General features: G+C 35.7%; 1 protein-coding gene across 4 annotated transcripts in view; it reads right to left on the minus strand.

Moving 5' to 3' along the window:
• Positions 1-22,376, minus strand: part of DCC (DCC netrin 1 receptor) — a 1,222,872-nt gene that overhangs the window by 203,507 nt on the left and 996,989 nt on the right. For all 4 annotated transcript variants that reach the window (XM_073006286.1, XM_037982936.2, XM_007973974.3 and 1 more), the window contains exons 14-15: positions 17,435-17,545; positions 120-314 (exon numbers count right to left, since the gene is read on the minus strand). In XM_073006286.1, coding sequence (XP_072862387.1) covers positions 120-314; positions 17,435-17,545 — 306 coding nt within the window. The remainder of the gene's footprint in view (positions 1-119; positions 315-17,434; positions 17,546-22,376) is intronic.

The following is a 22,376-nucleotide window of genomic DNA, read 5'->3' on the forward strand; positions in this document are numbered from 1 at the left end:
AGTTAACACATGCTGTAAGTTGAAACCACAATCCCATGGAACAGTTTTCCAAGAAATAAAATTATTTAAAATAAATCATTAATTCCCCTTACTAGAATAAACAAATCGCAGATACTCACCTAACCTCTCAATGGAATAATATCGCTGCTTGCTGTCCACACGCACTGTCTCAGCGTAAGGGCTCCCAACGCCATAGCCGATAATATAACCTCGCACCACGATGTTTGGGTTCAAGGGAGGAGTCCAACTCATGATGATGCAGTTGGTCTGGGGCCTCACATGGAGAGAGCTTGGTTGATCAGGAACTTGAGATTCTAGCATTCAAAAAGAGGCATCATCAGCATGTCTCATAACAGAAAATGTAGCATGGCAGAACACCATTTAAGCAAGACGAATAATGCATCACCTATTGCCCAACTCACTCTTTATTTCAGCATGTGATACATTTTCTATGTTGGATTTCACTGTCACAAAATTTCTTAAGCACACAAGAATACCAAGTTCTTTCCATGGGCATGGTAGGTAGCATCAATGCATCTTTATTCAAAGAGCGTCTTATTTGGGCTTTTTTTCTTTTTACATGTTTCTTCTTAGGTATCATTAATGAAGGGTAAAAACAAAGGCAGATATAAGAATAATAGAATGGAGAATAAAACGTCAATGCTGTCTTATCCAATGATTGTTTACTCCGATTTAACTAAAAACAAAACAAATTAACCAGTCTTTCTTATGTAATTGTCAGGAGAAACAGTTAAAGGCCATGATCTGTCCAGCATGATTAGGATGGTACTTGATTCATGGTTTATTAAATCAGTGAAAAAATGCATTTATTATTAAAATAAAGAAGAAAGTGGCCTGGATTAACATCTCACAACCTTTGGACCTGTGAAAAGTAATGCCACGTTCTGTCGTTTACTAGCTCTGTGTCCTCATGAAAATATTTCACTTCTCTGAGTTTCCCTTCTGATTAAGTTGGCATTCCAAATATTGATTGACTCAAAGCCTGAGCTCTGGAAGTAAGAAAGAGCAGAGTTCAAACTTGTACTATATGCTCACTGTCTGAGAGATTTTGAGATATTATTTATCCTCTTTAAGCCTCAGTTCCCTAACCTGTAGAATGAAGATATGGTGTTGAGAAGATTTAATGAGATAATTCATACAAACATACTCATTATGAGTAGCAAATAAATTCTCAAATATTGCTAGATATTAAAAAAGAGAATGTGCGTGCCACCCTGACATACATTTTCTTTTAAAGGAATTGTGTGTTGAAAATTAGTAAGTTTTAATAATAAATTGTTCTGATTTTTATGTTGCCATTCTTCTCTGTTTCCTAGTCCTAAAAAAATATTTTTTTTTCTGGACACCAATCATTATTCAATTTATATTTATTCATTTATTGAGACAGAGACTCACTCTGTCACCCAGGTTGGAGAGCAGTGACACGGTCTCGGCTCACTGCAACCTCTGCCTCCCGAGTTCAAGCAATTATCTGCCTCAGCCTCCTGCGTAGCTGAAATTACAGGTGCCTGCCACCACACCTGGCTAATTTTTGTATTTTTGGTAGAGATGGGGTTTCATCATCTTGGGCAGGATTATCTTCAACTTCTGACCTCGTGATCCACCCGCCTCAGCCTCCCAAAGTGCTGGGATTACAGGCTTGAGGCATCACACCCAGCCAATTAACAAATATTTATACAACACCTATTGTGTTTGAGATTTGAGCCTCGGTACCTGTAATGTTCAGGATATAGGAAGAACAAATATGGCAGACACAAAACCTGGACTATTGGAGTTTATAGACTAATGAGAAATAGGCAAGTAAAAAGGCAGTTACAATAGATTTTGATAAATATTTTGATTGGCTAAATATAAGCACATGTAGCCTATTCTTTGAAAATCAGGGAAGTATTATGCAAAGATATGTAAGAAAGAATATGCCCATCCAAACTTCAATAAGTGCTTAACACACTTCTTGGCAATTAATAAGTACTCAAAAACATTAGTGATTTGAATTTTATTCAAGTGATTCTGTTCATTATTTATGTTCCAGAAATGTCTGTGTCCAGTGATTTAGAAAATCTCTGAAGGTAACATATGCCAAATTATGCAAGGAAATCTGATGACTAGAGGTAATATTACTTTTTTTCCTCAATGTAGTACCCAAAACTGGCACAGACCCACCACTCTTATTCATATGCAGCATTCCCACTTCTAGCTTAAGTGATAGATGGAAGCATGTTCTTATTAAAGTTTTCAAAATAGGTACCATTTTCAAAAGATTCTAAAGCTTTTCAAAAGATTCTAAAGTTGCCACATCGACAGAATTTTCTAAAGACGCTTTTTCCCCAAAGATGGCCCAAAAGCGAAGCTATTATTTGTCTGCCCTAAAAAAGCCTATGATATAATATGCAAAGACATCATAAAAAATTATGTCTCAAAATGTGGATATAAGCCTTAACGGCAGAAACACGATGTTTGTGAAGTATTTCCTAATATAAACTCTAAGTAAAAGTAATAAAAGAGATGAAAAGGATGGATTAATACTTTTCAACCCTATTGCCACAGTCTCACCAGTGCCCTTGAAATGTAATGGACTCTTAGTCAGTTCTGTTTAACACATTTGAAGTTTTTGCACTGACTTTTAAAACAACAAGATAATCTGCCTAATCATACACTAAGAAAATAAACTAGATCTTCTGCATTTATGACTTTTTAAAAGCAATATGAAATCATTACAATTTGAATGACAATATTTAACGTCTTTTAGAATAAAAGGAAAAACCGTTTAAACTGTTAAAATGTTTTCAGAACAGTAACTATCCATATTTCTGAAAACCAATGAATAGTTCTCTTGCAAATTGGTTAAGTTAGTAACTACAGAATTTTATTCATCGGTGCTTTAAACATATCATTGTAATGCATACACCAACTGACTCTTGAAAAAGAGGAGCTTTTAGAATGTAAGACTCCCGTTTATCCTTCACTGTATGAAAATGTTTCAATCCTAGATGCAAGCCTCAAAATAATTTTTAATATTAGAAAAAAAGTTAGTACATAAGAAGATATGTTGCCTCTTCATCTAAATACTAATTAGGTGTGTGTGTGTGAGACAGAGACAGGATCTTCTTCTGTCTCCCAGGCTGGATTGCAGTGGTGATATCACAGCTCACTGCAGCCTCTAACCCTCTGACTCAAGTCAACCTCCCACCACAACCTCCCTAGTAGCTGGGACTACATACAGGCATCACCATGCCCAGCTAATTTATTTATCTATCTATTTATTTTATTTATCTATCTATTTATTTTATTTTTATATTTTTGTAGAGACGGAGTTTTGCCATGTTGTCCAGGCTGGTCTTGAACTCCTGGACTCAAGCAATCCACCTGCCTTGGCCGCCTAAAGTGTTGGAATTATAGATGTGAGTCTACATGCCCAGCCTTAATGACCCTTTATCACCAAATTAAACTCACAGGACCAAAAGGACAGTTCCTATCGAGGTAGTATTAGACCCAAGCCATTCATAATATATGGCCTCATCATCATGATAACTATGCCAGGAGATTGTTCATAATCCATGATAGCCAATTTATGCCCACTCACTTAATACAAAGGCAGAAATAACAATTTTCCTTTTATGCTACCTGAGTGTGTTTTCTCTAACATAGATGACCTTATGGATTAGGAAAGTGGTTACTATTGGAATGAACTATAAAATATCAATTTAGAAAATTTGCTGTGGAAGATATATAATATGACTATTACTTATTTGGAGTCTGCAACTGAAATTTGCTACTCAGAAGTACATGAAACATTTTACAAGTATCTCTAAGACACTGCTTGCACATATGAAGCACAAAGGAGTAATAGAGTAGCTATTGAGTTAATTTGAAACCAAAGAGCACATTTTGCCTGAAATGTTTAAATTAATGAAGCCTGATATGGTTTGGTTGTGTTCCCACCCATATCTCATCTTGAATTATAGCTCTCACAATTCCTAAGTGTTGTGGGAGGTACCCATAGGGAGGTAATTGAATCACAGGGATGGGTCTTTCCCATGCTATTATCATGACAATGAATATAGATCTGATGGTTTTATAAAGGGGAATTTCCCTGCACAAGTTCTCTTCTCTTGTCTGCCACCATGTGAGATGTGCCTTTCACCTTCTGCCATGATTGTGAGATCTCCCCAGCTATATGGAGCCGTGAGTCCATTAAACCTCTTGCTTCTGTAAATTGCCCTGTCTCGGGTATGTCTTTAACAGCAGCATGAAAACAGACTAGTACAAGGCCTCAAATTTTTACTAGAGTCTCAATGATCAAGAAAACTAGGTCAATTGCCACTTTTGATTATATTATTGAATTATGGATTCTCTCTTGGTATGCTCTGGTTCTAAAGAACATGTTATTTTCTCTAACATGTATGTAGTCATGTTACTCTTTGTAACATATGTAACATATGTAGATATGTTATTCTTTGTAACAGATATGTAGACATGGTATTCTTTGTAACATTAATGTAGACATGTTACACAGGTTTCCACTAATGTGTAATGTTCACATATGGCACACTAGGTCATGTATTATATTAATCCCTGTGACATTTCAACAACTACTACGTATCTCCTATGTACTAGTCATAGTTCTAGGTACTAAAAATATAGTGTTGGGAGAGGAAAGACAAAAAATAAGTCCTAATAAATGAACAAGACAATCGTGAGATCTTGATAAGTGCTATGCTGGTGGGACAATCACTGACTCCTCCAGGAAATTCTCCCCATTTGAGTCTAAGGTGGATGATCTGAAAGGGCCTGTCAAGCAAACATTGGAGTAGTGAGCTCTGCAGGGAGAGAAAACAACTATTGAAAATGCTCTACTGCAGGGATGAGTTTGATAGAGAAATTGAGGAAGATCATCACATCTGGAACATCAAGGATAAGAGAGAGGATGAAAAAGATAAAAAGACAGTCAGCCAGTAGGAATGTACGATAGCATAGCTGCTATAAAGAAACCATATAAGGGTTCCTCAAGAAATTTAAAATAGAATTAACATATAATCCTGCCATTCCTCATCTAAGTATGAAATGCAAAAGGAGTTGAAAGCAGGGACTCAAACAAATATTTGTACATCCATGTTGATAGCAGCATCATTTACAATAGCATAAAGGTGGAAGTAACCAAAGTTTCCACCAATGTATAAATGCATTTTTAAAATGTGGTATATACACATAATGGAATACTATTTGGCCTCTAAAAAGGAAAGAATTGAATTTTTGAGACACGCTACAAGATGCACGAGCCTTGGCAATGATATGGTAAATTAAATAGGCCAATCACAAAAAATGACAAAAACTGCATAAACCTCCTTTTATGAGGTACCCAGAGAAGTTAAATTCATGCAGAAAAGAGAATGGTGGTTGCCAGAGGCTGGGGGTTGGGGAGGTTGGCAGATTTTTTTTAATGGGTACAGCACTTCACTTCTGCAAGATGAAAAGAGTTCTGGAGATGGGTGGTGGTGATGGCTGCATGACAACATGAACGTGCTTAACCCCACTGAACTGTATACTTAAAGATTGTTAGGATGGTAGATTTTAGGTTATGTCTATTTGTCCATAAATGTAAACAATTATAAAAAGAGAAAAAAGAGAGTGAGTCACTTACAGACCAGGTTACTATAGGCAAGGCAAGTCAAGATAAGTAAGAAAGTTAGGTTTTATTCTAAGTGGAAGGAGAAGATCTTAAATGGTCTTGACTGGCAGGGATGGAAGGTGTGAAGTGTGGTCTCATTGATATTACTGAAAGATCACTCTATTTTTCTGGGTTAAAAGAAGTTTGGAGAGCAGGCATAGAATGAAACGTGGAGACCGTAAAATGACTTTGGCACTTGTCTAGGTGGCTGTTGTGAAGATGATATAAAGTGGATAGATTTAGGACATGTGTAACGTATAGTTAACAGAGCTATAGAGTAGATGTGAGTGGTGCAGGAAAAGGGAGATTTAATCATAACCCATAGGTCTTTGACTTGGTAACTGTTGATTGATGAACCGAAATGAAGAAAAATAGGTGAGATCTCCTTGGGTCATGTTCAATGTGAGATGCCTATTAGTCAAACCTGTGGCTATCTCAAGGAAGTAGTTGGGTACGTAAGTCTGGGATTTTGGTGAAAGGTCACAGCTAGATATACACGGATGTGGAAGCCATCAGCATATAGGTGGTATTTAAAATAAATGTGTATGAATAGAGATACAGTGTCACCATGTATATACAAAACTACAATTAAGATCATGTTATTGCTCTGCTCAAAACCCCCCAAGGTGTTCCCAAACCATATTGTAGGCCATGTCCTTTATAATGGCCCAAAAGGTCATAAATGATCTCTCTCTCCTCTTATCTCTCTACCTTCTTCACCTGTGATTTTCCCTTCATTCACCTCACTCCAGTCATCTACTCTACACTGGATACTTTGTTTTCCTCCTAGTGGACAGCAAGATTTGTCTGTGCCAGATTTTGGAAATGCAAGCAGTCGCCACCACATACTGTCTGCTATAGATGGCACTGCCAAGTTATGTCAGGCAGTTGTAACTTTTGATAAATATTCACATATTTGTTCTCCATTTAGCATGCTGCATTTTATGGATCGTTTTGTTAGAGTTTTGTTCTAGTCCTTAACAGCCTATATTTCTTTATAGCAAACTATATAAGGCAATTGATATACCCACACTCTGCCTTTCCAGGCAAGTCTGATACTTATAAATGTGTTCATTTCTATAGACAGGGCGTGTTCTCACCAAAGGACATCACTTCCCTTAGGCCACTCACCTCTATAAACTTTAAAGGTTATTTGTTTATTTATCATAGTGGAAAACCACTTCTATTCACCATTTAACTCTACTTTATAGTCTTTTACCATCCTATTTCTAATATTTTGACAATATTCTCTTTTTTTTTTTTTTTTTTTTTTTTGAGACAGGTTCTCACTCTGTCACCCAGGCTGGAGTGCAGTGGTGCAATTCTGACTCACTGCAGCCCTAACCTGTAGGACTCAAGTGATCTTCCAACCTCAGTCTTCTGAGTAGCTGGGACCACAGGTACGCACCACTACACTTGGCTAATTTTTAAAAGAAAACTTTGGTAGAAATGGGGTCTCCCTGTGTTGCCCAGGCTGGGAATATACATTTTTAATTTATTTTAAAAATTGATATGCAGCAACATTTACTTAGTGGTACATGGCTCTATGGGTTTTGATAAATGAGTAAAATTTTGGTATCCATCATTACTGTCAAAATACAGAAAAATTCCATCACTGCTAAAATTTCCTTAGGCTGCAACTTTACAGTCAAGCCCTCCCCTAATCTCTCATTACTAATTTTAATAATGAACATTAACATTTTCCCCTCCATGAATGGAAAAATCAGTTATTCATACTAATATTTACTTATTGATTTGTATCATTAAAAAATTTTAAACCCTATAGATTTTGTTCTTATTCCTAATAATGACTAAACTTTATGGAGACCTATTATGCATGTGTCATACTCATTAATTTAACAAATGTTTTCTCATTTAGTATTTCATATATAGTTTGTACTCTTAGCTATTCTACAGATTTTGTTACTACCACAAATTCTTCCAGTTCAACACTGTTTTGTAATTTTTAACGCATTTTGTCTTTTTGTTTACTTTTAATATGCGTTTTCTATTCATCTTAATAGTTTTGTGTCAACCTAATGTTCTTATTTCATGTTTTATTTTTAACTACTTTTTTTTTTTTGCTTCGATAGAAAAAGAATGTAGAAGTCTAACAGGAGTCAATGAATACATAGACAACACTCTTAAAAGGGAGTTTTGACAGCTCTACTCCTTGAAAACCACAACAATGAATTGTAATTCTGAAAATATGTGTCTCCTAAATCTAAGCCAATTAAACTGGCAGATCTAAGGATGGGGAATCTTTCTTCCCCTATGTCCTCCAATTCTCAATATCAACATACTTACTCCTAGTGATAACAAAGGTAAATACTAAAATAATTCACCAGAATCCACATCCTCTCTGCACTTTTGTATACTGGCTTTTGCCTCACATTGATTATAACTCAAAAGGAAAATGAGGGGAAAATGTAAGGTACTTTTTAGGGAAGAGACCCTCGATGACATGCCCAAAGTTTATCCTAACAAAACCATCAACATTCCTCCCTTCCCTGATTTTCTCTTGCTCAGAGAAGCTGCAGAATCCCAATTCCAGATTACAGATAGGAGTCAGCCCTTTTTTGGCCCAACAGTTAGACAAGCATGGTCTCTGTCTATCAAGTTCTTGATTTGGCAACAACCACCAGGAAGTTAAGATGCCTATATAGGGTAGAAGGTTGGCATGTCCAACAGAATACAGAGAAAATATAGTGAAGTTTGGTTTTGTTTAAAAACTGCTGACTTCTTGAAATAGTGAGAGTAATCCTGACTGTTAGAGCAAATACTCTTAATGTGGCTTTCAAGGAGCAGCTGCAGACACCAGCCCTTCCATATCTGGGAACTGTTCTCTCACTTTAGAGTTTAAGGATACCAGCTTCAACTATCACAAAACGTCACTAGAACTTTGTATCATTCTACCATGAGGCATTTGATCAGCTACCTTACACTGAATAATCTACATGGCCACTCAAACCATAAAACTTATTCTGTATGGGGAGACAGAGATCTTAGTCCTTGCTAAATGAATTCTTTAGGCTCGTTTTCCTCAAAGTGGATTCAAATTGTATGCTCTCAAAACTACAGACCTATTGGTTTGTCCCAGAACAAACAAACAAAAACACCACTGTAACTTTAAAATCTTATGCCAAGTTGTCTTCTAGAAAACTAGGGCTTTCATTTTCATATTGTACATAAGCAAAAAGGGATGCATTCTACATTTACGAAAAAATACAATAGAGAGCAGCAGATATTTCTGGCTCATTTATCTGAAATTAGAGTTCATACATAATGATGAAAATCAGTGAAGAAGCAAACTATGTGTTACACATTTCTCACAAATACCCAGCTATGAATATTTTACATTCACCCACTCACTTATTATTGAGTAATATGTAGCAGGCACTGTGTGAAATATCCAGAAGTTCAAGACAAAGCATGGTCTTTGTTTCAAGTTTATTGGGAAGAGTGTCCAAATGTGTTTAGAGAAAAGACATCTGAGTGAAACTCAGATAAGAGAAAGCTTCCTAGAAGTGAAGCATCTAGTGAGTTTTGAAGGACAAGCAGGTGCGAAATACATGTGAAAATATACTTGGGTAAAGAGCACGCTAAGTCCAAAAGCTTGATCCACCATGCAGCTAAGGAAGTGAACCTGGAGGGAAGTGCAGGTAGGCAGGCAGGATGGGATGTCACAGTTGAGGCTGAGGGAAGGACCACATGGAGAAGAATCTGAGCAGTGAATTGACATCATCAGATCTGGTTCTGAAAAAATCACTCTGACAACACTATGGGGTCTAGAGAGGAGGGAGAGCAAACAGGTGTCCAGAAAATAGCAAACCTGAGGCTACTTTCAGGTGACAAATGATGTGAGCCTGACATAAAGTGTGGTGGTGGGTGTGGAGAAGGGAGGATGGATTCCAAATTTATTACGAAGGTAGAAATTACAGATCTTGGTGATGGAATGGATATTGACAGGGAGTGAAATGGAGTTGAGGATAATAGGGAGACTTTTGGCTTGGATGACAAGTGATTACTGGTACTAGTCACAAAGTGAAGAATACAATCAGTCTTAAGGGAAATGATATTTTGAAAGATCAGCTCAAAACCTCCAATTGTATAAAAAGACTTGTGTTTGAGTAACCCACCTTTGTTATATTTAAAAATACCTGAAGAAAAAATGATGACAAAATCCTTACAGCCACCTGTGGCCTTTTATTTTTGAATTATATAAGATGTGATGACTTCACCCTCCTTTGCCTTCAGTTCCATCACCAGAATCAACCACTGTCAACCAGTTTGATGTAAGAGAAGAAAAACATTCTCTGTTCTATTAAAAGTACTGGCAATAGTTTCACACTATTTAGTAACTAATCTGCTGCTTGAGAAGTGGCTTTATTTTTATATTTATTCCTCAAATATACCCAGATAGGTGCTGTTTCTATGTTCTGTTACACTGATCTGTCCATTCCAATGTCAGATAGTACTATACTGATTTTAAATCAGTCTTTATAGTAACTGCTAGTATTTATTATCCTTTTCCAAAATTTCTTGGGATTCTTTTATATTTATTCTTCCATATAAATTTCTTTTTTCACCCCAGAAAATCTTTAATCATTTAAAATTTACTCTGATTAGAATTGTCTAAAATTAATCATTGATTTGGAAATAACTAATGTAATAATGATCAGATTTTTCATCCAGGAACATATGTAACTTGCTATTTACTCATGTCTTGTTTTATAGTTTTCAGTAAAATGTTATATCTTTTATGATACACATTTGTTTACATCTTGTTAAACTTAGTCCTAGATATTATATTTTAGGTGGTTTTATAAATGCATTTCTTTTCAATGTTTAAACTAATTATTGCTACTAAAAAGAAAAGCTATGCTTTTGAAACATATAACCTTATTAAATTCTCTTATTGGTTCTAATAGGTTTTTAGTGCAGCTTCTTGCAATTTTTAAATATGCAATAACACCATTTATAAGATTTCTTTCCTCTTGTAATAAAATGTTATGAATTTTAAAGTTTGTTTTTCTTGCCAAAACCTCTATCTTCTTGAATAACAGAAATCATAGGAAGTTTTTAAGCTTGTTTGGATTGTAAAACAAATGTGTTTAGTAGTTTACCATTTAGCATAATGTTTGTTTTTAGTTTTTTGTAAAAACAATACAATTTTGAAAGATTGCTTATATTCCTATAATACATTTTTTAAAAACTGTGTAATTCCACAAAATGCCCTCTTCAATCTATTGTTATAATTATATGATGCCCCATTAAATTATACCTTAATTAGATGATGAGTTTTTAAGATGTACTGAACATACACTCTCCTTTTGTAACAGAAATGAATACATCTGTTCCCTAAATGTAGACAGCAAGGCTTTATCATCATGAACAAGGAGAAGTTTCATAAGATCAATGGTCTGAGTGTTTCATATTACCGTCAGAAAGAACTGCAGTCATGGCCAGGTGCGGTGGCCATGCCTGTAATCTCAGCATTTTGGGAGTGCACCAAGGCAGGCAGATCACCTGAAGTCAGGAGTTCAAGACCAGCCTGGCCAACATGGTGAAACCCTGTCTCTACTGAAAATAAAAAACTAGCCAGGTGTGGTGGTGGATGCCTATAATCACAGCTACCCGGGAGGCTGAGGCAGGAGAATCACTTGAACCCGAGAGGTGGAAGCTGCAGTGAGCTGAGATCACGCCATTGCACTCCAGCCTGGGCGACAGACCCAGATTCTGTCTAAAACAACAACAACAAGAAGAACAAACACAACAACAAACTGCAGTCAAAGTCTGAGATCTACTTATTTATCAAAACCAGAAAAATCAGAAAGAACAACACACCGTTGAGCCCTTTGTTGCCATTATCATAGTTAATTCTCACAAAAACCACTGTGATGGATACTGCTGTTATGCCCTCTTTACACATGAGAGAAACCAGGGCATGGGAAAGTTATTTGCCCAAGAATATACGGTAAGTGGAGCTGGATCCAAACCTAGTCATTAAGACTCCAAAACCCACCTGTTCCTTCACATGGTAGTTAGAAAAAAGCAAGCCATAGAAGGATCAGACATTCCATGGGCACAATAAAGTTTGTTATAAACAAGTAAAAGACTTGCAATTTCTTTGAACATTTATCTAAGTCAAAACAACCTGTGCCATCCTTTGTACAGTGGAACTTTGAGATTCTGAAAAACCACTTGCCCAGGAACCGAAACAGATACTATATTGCTTTTAAAAATCAGTTTTTGCTTTGCCTGCTACGCTTCTTACGTGTAAGATGAAATTCACTTGAATGATAATAAGGGGCTGAGTCTTAAATTTCACAGTGGAATAGCTACTGTACCACTGGTCCATCAAATTCCCCAAGGCTATCTGTCAATTAGCAACATGGAATATCATAAATGGTCCCCATCAAAGTACAAGAAAGAAAATCTATTCTATGACATGCCACCTTCACTCCTCTGTGCACACCAAATCCCATACTAGCATCAAGTGAAATCACCAGAAGAACACATTCTTTTGCTCACTGGTGTAAACTACGCTCCTTACCCTAATTCTTAAATGAAATAAATTTGCAGTGAACCCATTTATTACCAGTTTGGGTTAATAAGGCTAATTACCTATTTCCTGGGGGCAGGAAATTAGGGCCAGGTCCTAGGTTCACATTTTTTTGCTGCATCACCGTTACACTTTCTTAAGTCTGCACTGCTGACTTTTGATAGCTAAACTCCTCCACTTCAGGGTAGAGATTTGATTTTAAATTACATGATTATTTATAGTGTATAGCAATTTCCACCTGTTCACTCCAAAAAAAAAAAAGCATAAACAGATTTCCAAGCTCAGTTTCTTGAAGGGTATTTTGTTGAACTCTATCACAAACTCTCTCATTTCTTTATGCAAGACATTTACATGAAAACCCTGGGGAATTCTAACGATCTTGGTTTTTTGTTTTTTTTTTTAAGCTGAAATTTTGAGGTACAAAATAAATATTTTAAAACTTCCCAGCTGTCAATAATAGCAATGTGCTTTCCAGGGAAAACTGAACAATGTGGTTTGGTTTTATATTTGCTTTAACAAAACATCTAATTAAAAGGACAATCCATGAGGAATTGGGGTATTTCTCTGAGTTACCTTTATCTTCACACTCCTTAAGCCAAGTTGGGAAGGCAAGAGGAACTACAGAAGTCACAGGAGGCAGGGGTTTCCTTTAACAATCTGCAAATAGCACTGTTTCTGTTTAGCTGACTCTCAGGGCTCAGAGTTATGGAGTAATGAGTAGATCATTCTCTTGGGGATCACCACCAGGCTCTGACGTAGCGGGGGTAAGTTATACAACATAATGCATCCAGAGAGGCCTAATGATGCAGTTACCTTCCAACACAGATATCTTCAGCTATAGCAAAGAAATCCTCCCATTTTATGTGGTTTAAAATGATTGCTTTTTCTCCTTATCCTTAATTTTTGGGAGATCAAAGCAATTCTATATGGAAATTTCTGATTACAGAGCGTTAGGACTCAAAATTTAGAACTCAAAGCTTTAGGACTCAAAATTTAGAACTCAAAGCTTTCCAACATCACCCAAGAAACTTTTGGTGCAAGTCATTTGTATCTTATTTTATGATTTAAACATTTACACAAATACATTAAAATGAGATGAACATTTAAGTAAATCTTTTTTAAAACAGAACAAACTAGCAGGCTCAATTTTCTTTTGTAGCCACTTGTGACCACAACTGATCTTGTTCATTCCTTCAAATATTAATTTCTATCAAGGGTTACACTTTTTAATATATGAATGGTGCAATCAAAAGAATAAAACCAGAAGGAAAGAAAGGAAACCAAAATCACTTTTAGGAAGTGTCACAGTTGAAAGTGCATGGATCAATAAATTGAGAAGGCCTTTGGAACTAACAGTTTGTTACAGCAAGTGAAACACATTTCCCACACATTTACAGTTAAGTGTTCTGAAATGGCTTTTAGTTTTCATTATGTCTACATGTGAACAATCTCAAATGTCTTCTATGCTGTCCTACACACACTTCCCTACAATCCTAGCTGACGGAACCCCCTTTCCCTGAAGTTTCTAGTTCAAGTTCTATGTGTTTTCATGAAATCTTTTCTAATCAGTGCAGCCATTATCTGTCTGGGTCTCAATAGAGCTGTTCTTGATGTTTTCATGTTTGTACTCCCCATGATTCAGCACACTGTAGATTCTTAAACTATATTTCATAATAACTACATCTATACCCAAAGAAAGAGAAGGAATGCTGCATGTAGAAAAGTTCAAATAAATCCAGTTAAAAGCACTTATTAAGACTCTCATGAGCATGCCATAGAGACTCTTGATTGAAATAGATGCATAAACTGGATTATAGTTAGACTGCATTGATATGAAAAACATGGAGTTAAATGAAAATTTTGTGTCTTCCAATAAGTGGTGATTTTATATTTTGGTTCTATTTAAGTTGTGACTCATTCAGAGTCAGGAACAAGAGCACATAAGTCAAGTAGAGAGTCCATTTCATTCTGGATATTTTGTAAGACCTTTAGCACCTCTGCTTCATTTATTTTCTCTCCTTCCAGTAAAAGATACACCCCTTAGGTTTGGGTAAATGATATGATCTCACTTCTTAGAATCGTTTGTTTGCCTTGAATCACTGTGTTTATGGTCATCAGGTCATTTCTATGGGATTAGTGGAGGCTTTTCTTTGATCCCCTACACTGGACCTCAATGCACAACACCTGTTTTGTTTTTGTTTTTTGAGGTGGAGTCTTGCCGGCTCTGTCTCCCAGGTCGGAGTGCAGTGCACAATCTCGGCTCACTGCTACCTCCGCCTCCCAGGTTGAAGCAATTCTCCTGCCTCAGCCTCCTGAGTAGCAGGGATTACAGGTGTGCACCTCCACGCCCAGCTAATTTTTGTATTTTTAGTAGAGACAGGGTTTCACTATGTTGGCAAGGCTGGTCTCGAACTCCTGACCTCAAGTGATCTGCCTGTCTTGGCCTCAAAACCTAGTTTTGAGCTCCACAGTTGCTAACTGACTACTTGATTAAGTTAGTTAAATTTTCATAGCTTAAGTTACTCACCTATAATGTAAAGCTAATAATGTATACTTCATAAGGGTAGATGAAAGGATAAAACATAAATCTATAAAATTTAAAAAGTAATTACCAAGTAAATAAGTTAGAATAGAAAAAAGTAACTATTTACATAGTTTATTGTGGCCACCCTTTTATTTTTTACATAAGACAAATGACAACCTCATGACTTTGAAATATAAATGGCAAGAAGGATGCCAATCACCAATTAGGCTCTATTCAGGATGACTGTTCTTGCTTTTTCTTCTACCTGGAGGGCTCTAGTCTGACCTATTCACATGGCTTCCCCTTCACTTCCTTAAAGTCTGGGTTCATATTTTATCTAAACAGAGAGATTTTCTCAGCTCCTTATATAAATCAGTACTTTCTAATCCTTGCTATCCCCTCTACCATGCTGCTTTTTCTTCAGAGCACCTATCACTATCTACCTCCATCTGAATAAAACTTACACTCCTTGGGTGTAGGGACTTTATTTATTGTTTAATCTCTAGTACCTAATGTAATATCTGGCATATATAGATCTTTAATAAGAGATGTATGCTGAATAAATACATGAATGAAAGTTTTCTAAGCTATCAGCAACGGGTATGAACTCTGTGAAATGTGACTTTTGGTAGTCCCACAATTTTTCAATTATATAACCTAAGACAAGTTAAATAGTATCTCTAAGCCCCAAGTTACTTTTTTGTAAACTCCTATATTACCTCTAGGGTTGTCTTAAAGTCACTGCCTGTGTTTTCCTACTTAGAATACATTTTTTGTGTGTGCATGCTTCAGCCAGAGTAATCTCTACAAAATGCAATTCTAATTAAGTCACTATTTATTTAATCAACCTTTGATGACTTGCCTAAAACAAAGTTATTGCCTTAATGACATTTAGACAATGTTTAACATTCTTAACTTTGTCTTGTCATTTTTAGAACCTGCTTATCTTACAAACTTCATCATATGCCATCTCTGTGTTTCATTCTTGATGGCCTTTTTCAGTCCCCAAACAGCATCATTGTCTTGACTTCAAAAACCACATTTACCTTACTCTCTATTCCTTCCCCTCAACTGCCAATGTATTTTTTGCATACCTAATTCTTATTCATCCTTCAGTTCTCAATATAAATGCAAGTCTGTCTGTTTGCCTGCCGGTCCCTCCATCCATCCATCCATCCATCCATCCATCCTAAGTTGAACTACAGTTTTCAAGTACCTAATCAGGTTTTAACTATAACAATGGCAACTTCCTATACTTCACCTAAACTGTCTATCTATCTTTGCTATACTCCAAGCTCCATGAGAAAAGGACCAAGTGTTTCTTATTTATTATTTATCAAAGCTCAGCACAGTGCCTGATGCTTAGTAAGATTCTATAAATATTCATTGAATTAATATACATTCACATGGCAGAGATTAATGTTATTATGGAAATATCAACTATTGATTGTTTAATGCTACCATAATTATTTAGTAAAATCAAATCTGTGGCTATAGAAAAATCACGAATGACAGTGAGGAATTCAAAAAGAGAAAAAGAGAAAGATGAAGGAGAAAGAGAATGAGATGGCGGAGTTCAAGAAAGAGGAAGGAAGATATGAGAAAGAGTAATAAAAGAACTAGGAAAAGAATGAAAGTGAGGAAGACATGGAAAGAGAGATTAAAAATGTAAGGGAAAATAAAGTAATATAGAGTTTTTACTCTCAATTTTTACTGGAATAATTTCAGATGTATCAGTTAAGGAATAAGAGAATTTCAATGTTAGCTATAATAGGCAATTATCTTGTACTGTCATATTTTCAATACATATGAGTTTATCTTTATATCTACCTTTAATTGACACTAGTTTTGATTATCTAGCTTTAGGAATACTTATCATATCTCACTTCTTTTCCAAGGACCTCTCATTTTTATGAATTCTTACTTTTTAAATTTTTAACTCTAATTCTATATATTTCTGTTTTATTATTTAATGTTTTATTCTGTCACTTCATTACCCTTTCCTCTTAAATTTTATTTTAAAAATTTAGTCATGATGTTTTTATTTCCAGAGCAATTTCTTGTTAGCTGATTTTCAGGAGTTTGCTTATATTTAATTTATTAATATATTAATCTTATATGAATCCTAATATCCTACTGATGAATGTTTCAGGACAACTATCAGCTAAGCAAATAAATTAGGTTGTTTTTTATATCAAGAAAAGGTAATGATAATATCATAAGCAAGTAAAAAAATTCATATAGATGTTTTTCAAAAGCTTCATAAAAAGGCAAGAGGAGCTATATTATATAGTTATAGTTCATGATTACTATGATACATTACACTAATTCTTGTGGACGAAATGGTTAAGGCCAATTATTCAAAATAAAATGAGAAGAAAATATCTTATTTCAGATGATCTTGAAAACAAATAACTTGTTATGAGGACCATGATTATTGCGTAATCAATGCTACGTCATTCATGGGCTAGCATTATTTACGTGGCATCGTTGAAGACTATGTACTCACTAATGTTTCCCTGTTGTGTTTAGAATATGAACATATAATAAGAATGAATGTCACCAAAATTAGAGTTCATTCCTTTTTTAAGACACTTTTTGAAGCTGAGGTGACAAGAAGATAATCAGAGTGATAGTAACTAGGAAAAAGTCTTACCATCCAGATCATTCTCTGGGGTCTCCGCAGTATACCAGTTGGAAGGTGGTCCAGTGCCATTGACTGTCATTGCTGACACCTGGAAACTGTACTGACTTCCTTTCTCCAGTCCTATGAAAGAATTTTCCACAGTGGGGAAGAAAGTTACTATGCACCAAGTATTCCTACGTGGGTTTCAAAAAGCTTCAGCAAAATTGTAACAATAGTGGACATGCTTTACATTGTTTGTGACTATTGTGGTAATGATTATTTTGACTAAAAGGGTAGAAATATCATAGCAAGAAATCAAATTAATTTTTATAATTCTTATGAGTTTTTTCCATTTTATAAAAATATGTCCATGTAAATAGCCTAGGGGCAGATGCAGAATATAAAGTATAAATGATGAAGAAATAATCAAAAATTGCATGGATCATTTTTCCTTACTCTTTGGAAGAGCCATGTCTATAAATCAAGAACAGTCAATCTAAAAATTTATGTCTCCATCATTCATTCATGGTCTGTGATTATGTTTTCTTTTGGCCAAAAATCAATAATCCAAAGCCAATGCACTTCAGAAGAAAATATTAGGGCTTTGGTCTCTTAAAACTATCTTTCAAGAATATTTTGTTTTGCATTAGCTTCCACACAAGAGATATAGAAAATCAATCTCTATGATAATTTTGGCATAATATTGTGCACAATGATCACATTAGGGTTTATTTTAAGAAGCACAGAGAACACAGGTAAATTAGAGAGGCCACACGGATCATTCATCTGATATATGAAAATTTTTGATGTAAGTGACTTTCCTCTTACCAAAAGCTCAAAGTAGCTCATTAACATGATAAATTATTGTAAAACAAATGATATTTGTGAAAAGACCATATGACATTTTTGAGACTCAGACTAAATGATCAAGTCCTTAAACCTCAAGGAATTAAACAACCCTGATAAAGATAAAAATGTAACCATTATCCCCCATTCATCTGAAATAGTGCAAATATTTGGTGCCAAGAAAAAAATGCATAATAAAAGAAATTATGCTCTTGTACAAAATTACATATTTGAAAATTTTTTGCATAGGAAGATGAGTACTTAGTGGTAAGGGGAATTCAAACTTACTATTAATAGGAGATGGTATTTTAAATGATGGTTAGAAAGGATTAGTTATTGCAAGGAATAAACAATTGCCTTTAATAAATAGTACTATTAGACCATTTGATAAATTCACCCACAAAATGATATTTATAACACAAATTTCTGTCCTCTAAAGAAGCTTCTAATTTTTAAAATAGGTTGGAAGCTCCATGAAGACATATATTGAGACTGTCATTGAATGTGTTCTTGTTTTGTTATTAATATTATTCAGGTTTTAATTGTATATTCATAGGGTCCACAATAGTACCTGAAGCAGGGATGATGCACACACAAAACAACACTTGAAAAATCTACTAAAACTGATTGGGTACAACAACACTAAACATAGAGAAAATATTAGGTTAATATACAGCATTTCAACCACATCAACAAGATGGCAAAGAGGTGCTTCAAACGTAAGGCCTTTGTCATTCCTTAAGTAGGTTCATGCTCACTTTGATTTGTTAACATGGTATTGATCTAATTTTGTTCATTTTTTTCATCATTTCATAGGCACTATTGTTGATTACTGAGGCAGTGGGATTACAGAGATTTTCTGGGAAATTAAAAAATTAATAAGGAGAGAACCTTGAGAAGAAATGGTTACCTACTCATAACAGCTTATGACTTTCATAATGCTCTTGTTTAAAATAAAGTTCTAATCCATCAAAAATGTACTCATGCTATGTAGAAGTTTAACTTCACTTTTCTTTAAAATGAATAAGCAATCATGTCAATACTGTCTCAAGTGATTGATTTGAAATATGCTTTGTGATGGTCAGTTATATGTATCAACTTAGCTAGGCTACAGCACCCAGTTATTCAATCCAACACCAACTGAGGTATTGCTGTGAAGGTATTTTATCGATGAGACTAAAGTCCATATTCCGTCGACTTTAAGTAAGAGATATTGCCATAGTCTATTTGGATGGCCCAGATTCGATCAGATAAAAGGCCTTAAGTGCAGAACTGAGGCTGCCCTGAGGCAGAAATTCTGCCCTGCCATGGCTGTGGACTTAGTTTGAGAGCTCCAGCTTGCCCCTTAACGGCTTGCCCAGTGGATTTTGGAATTGCCTGGCCAGCCATCATAACCACTTAAACCAATTCCTTGCAATATTTTTCTTAGTATGTATTTCCTGCTGGCTCTTTCTTTCTCTGGTAGAAACCTGACTGATATACCTGTTTTAAGTAAAACAAAGTCTGCTAACAACTTGAAGTTATCATTAGAAAGCAGTTTAGATTTTTGTTGGTTTAAAGTTTGTTTTATCAGAGACAAGGATTGAAACCCCTGCTTCTTTCTTCCTTCCTTATTTCCTTCCTTCCTTCCTTCCCTTCCTTCCTTCCTTCCTTCCTTCCTTCCTTCCTTCCTTCTTCCTTCCTTCCTTTCTCTCCCTCCCTCCCTCCCTCCCTCCCTCCCTCCTTCCTTCCTTCCTTCCTTCCTTCCTTCCTTCCTTCCTTCCTTCCTTCCTTTCTTTCTTTCTTTCTTTCTTTCTTTCTTTCTTTCTTTCTTTCTTTCTTTTCTTTCTTCCTTCCTTCCTTCCTTCCTTCCTTCCTTCCCTCCTTCCTTTTCTCCCTCCTTCCCTCCCTCCTTTCTTTTCCTTCCTTCCTTCCTTCCTTTCTTCCTTCCTTCCTTCCTTCCTTCCTTCCTTCCTTCCTTCCTTCCTTCCTTCCTTCCTTCCTTCCTTCCCTCCTTCCTTTTTCTTTCTTTCCATTTTCTTGGTAAATATTCCTCCATCCCTTTATTTTGAGTCTATGTGTGTCTTTGCTAGTGAGATGGGTCTCCTGAATACAGCAAACTAATGGGTTTTGACTCTTTCTCCAATTTGCCAGTCTGTGTCTTTTAACTGGGGCATTTAAGCTGCTTACATTAAGGTTAATAATGTTATGTGTGAATTTGATCCTGTCATTATGATTACATAATGCTGGTGATTATTTTGCCTGTTAGTTGATGCTGTTTCTTCATGATGCTGATGGTCTTTACAATTTGGTATGTTTTTGCAGTGGCTGGTACCAGTTTTTCCTTTCCAATTTTAGTGCTTCCTTCAGGAGCTCTTGTAAGACAGGCCCAGTGGTGACAAAACCTCTCAGCATTTGCTTTCTGTAAAGGATTTTATTTCTCCTTTTCTTATAAACTTAGTTTGGCTGGATATGAAATTCTGGGTTGCAAATTCTTTTCCTTAAGAATGTTGAATATTGGCCCCCACTATTTTCTGGCTTGTAGTGTTTCTGCAGAGAGATCTGCTGTTAGTCTGGTGGGCTTCCCTTTGTGGATAATGTGACCATTCTCTCTGGCTGCCCTTAACATTTTTTCTTTAATTTCAATCTTGGTGAATCTGACCATGATGTATCTTGGGGTTGCTCTCCTCAAAGAACAAAAACAAAACAAAACAAAGAATGGGATTACGTAATGGTAAAGGGATCAACGAAACAAGAAGAGCTAACTATCCTAAATGTATATGTACCCAACACAGGAGCACCCAGATTCATAAAGCAAGTTCTTAGAGACCTACAGAGAGACATCAACTCCCACTCAATAATAGTGGTAGACTTTAACACCCCACTGTCAATATTAGACAGATCAATGAGCCAGAAAATTAACAAGGATACTCAGGACTTGAACTCTGCTCTGGACCAAGAAGACCTAATAGACATCTACAGAACTCTCCCACCCCAAATAAAAAAATATACATTATTCTCAGCACCACATCATGCTTATTCTAAAATTGATCACATAATTGGAGGTAAAAAACTCCTCAGCAAATGCAAAGGAATGAAAATCATAACAAACAGTTCTTAAACCACAGTGCAATCAAATTAGAACTCAGGATTGGAAATTCATTCAAAACCACACAACTACATGGAAACTGAACAACCTTCTCCTCAATGACTACTGGATAAAGAAATTAAGGCATAAATAAATAAGTTCTTTGAAATCAATGAGAACAAAGACACAACATACTACAATCTCTGGGACACAGCTAAAACAGTGTTGAGAGGGAAATTTATAGCACTAAATGCCCACAGGAGAAAGGAGGAAAGATCTAAAATCAACACCCTGATATCACAATGAAAAGAACTAGAGAAACAAGAGCAAACAAATTCAAAAGTTAGCAGAAGAGAATAAATAATTAAGATCAGAGCAGAACTGAAGGAAATGGAGACTTGAAAAACCCTTCAAAAAATCAATTAATCCAGGGGGTGGTTTTTTGAAAAGATTAACAAAATAGACCACTAGCCAGAATAATAAAGAAGGAAAAAGAGAAGAATCAAGTAGACAATAAAAAAATGATACAGGGGGGATCACCACTGATCCCATAGAAATACAGACTACCATCAGATAATATTATAAACACCTCTACACAAATAAACTAGAAAACCTAGAAGAAATGGATAAATTTATGGACATACACACCCCCCGCACGCTGCAAGACTAAACCTGGAAGAAGTCGAATCCCTGAATAGACCAATAGCAAGTTCTGAAATTGAGTCATTAATAGCCTACAAACCAAGAAATGCCCAGAAGCAGATGGATTTATCACCAAATTCTACCACAGGTAAAATGATGAGCTGGCACCATTCCTTCTGAAACTATTCCAAACAACAGAAAAAAAGGGATTCCTCCGTAACTCATTTTATGAAGCCAGCATCATCCTTATACCAAAACCTGGCAAAGACACAACAACAAAAAAAGTAAGTTTCAACCCAATATCACATTGATGATGAACATCACTGTGAAAATCCTCAATAAAATACTGGCAAACTGAATCCAGCAGCATATCAAAAAGCTTATCCATCATGATCAAGTTGGCTTCATCCCTGGGAT

Source organism: Chlorocebus sabaeus, chromosome 18 (assembly GCF_047675955.1).
Source record: "Chlorocebus sabaeus isolate Y175 chromosome 18, mChlSab1.0.hap1, whole genome shotgun sequence".
In the NCBI taxonomy this organism is placed as follows: Eukaryota; Metazoa; Chordata; class Mammalia; order Primates; family Cercopithecidae; genus Chlorocebus; species Chlorocebus sabaeus.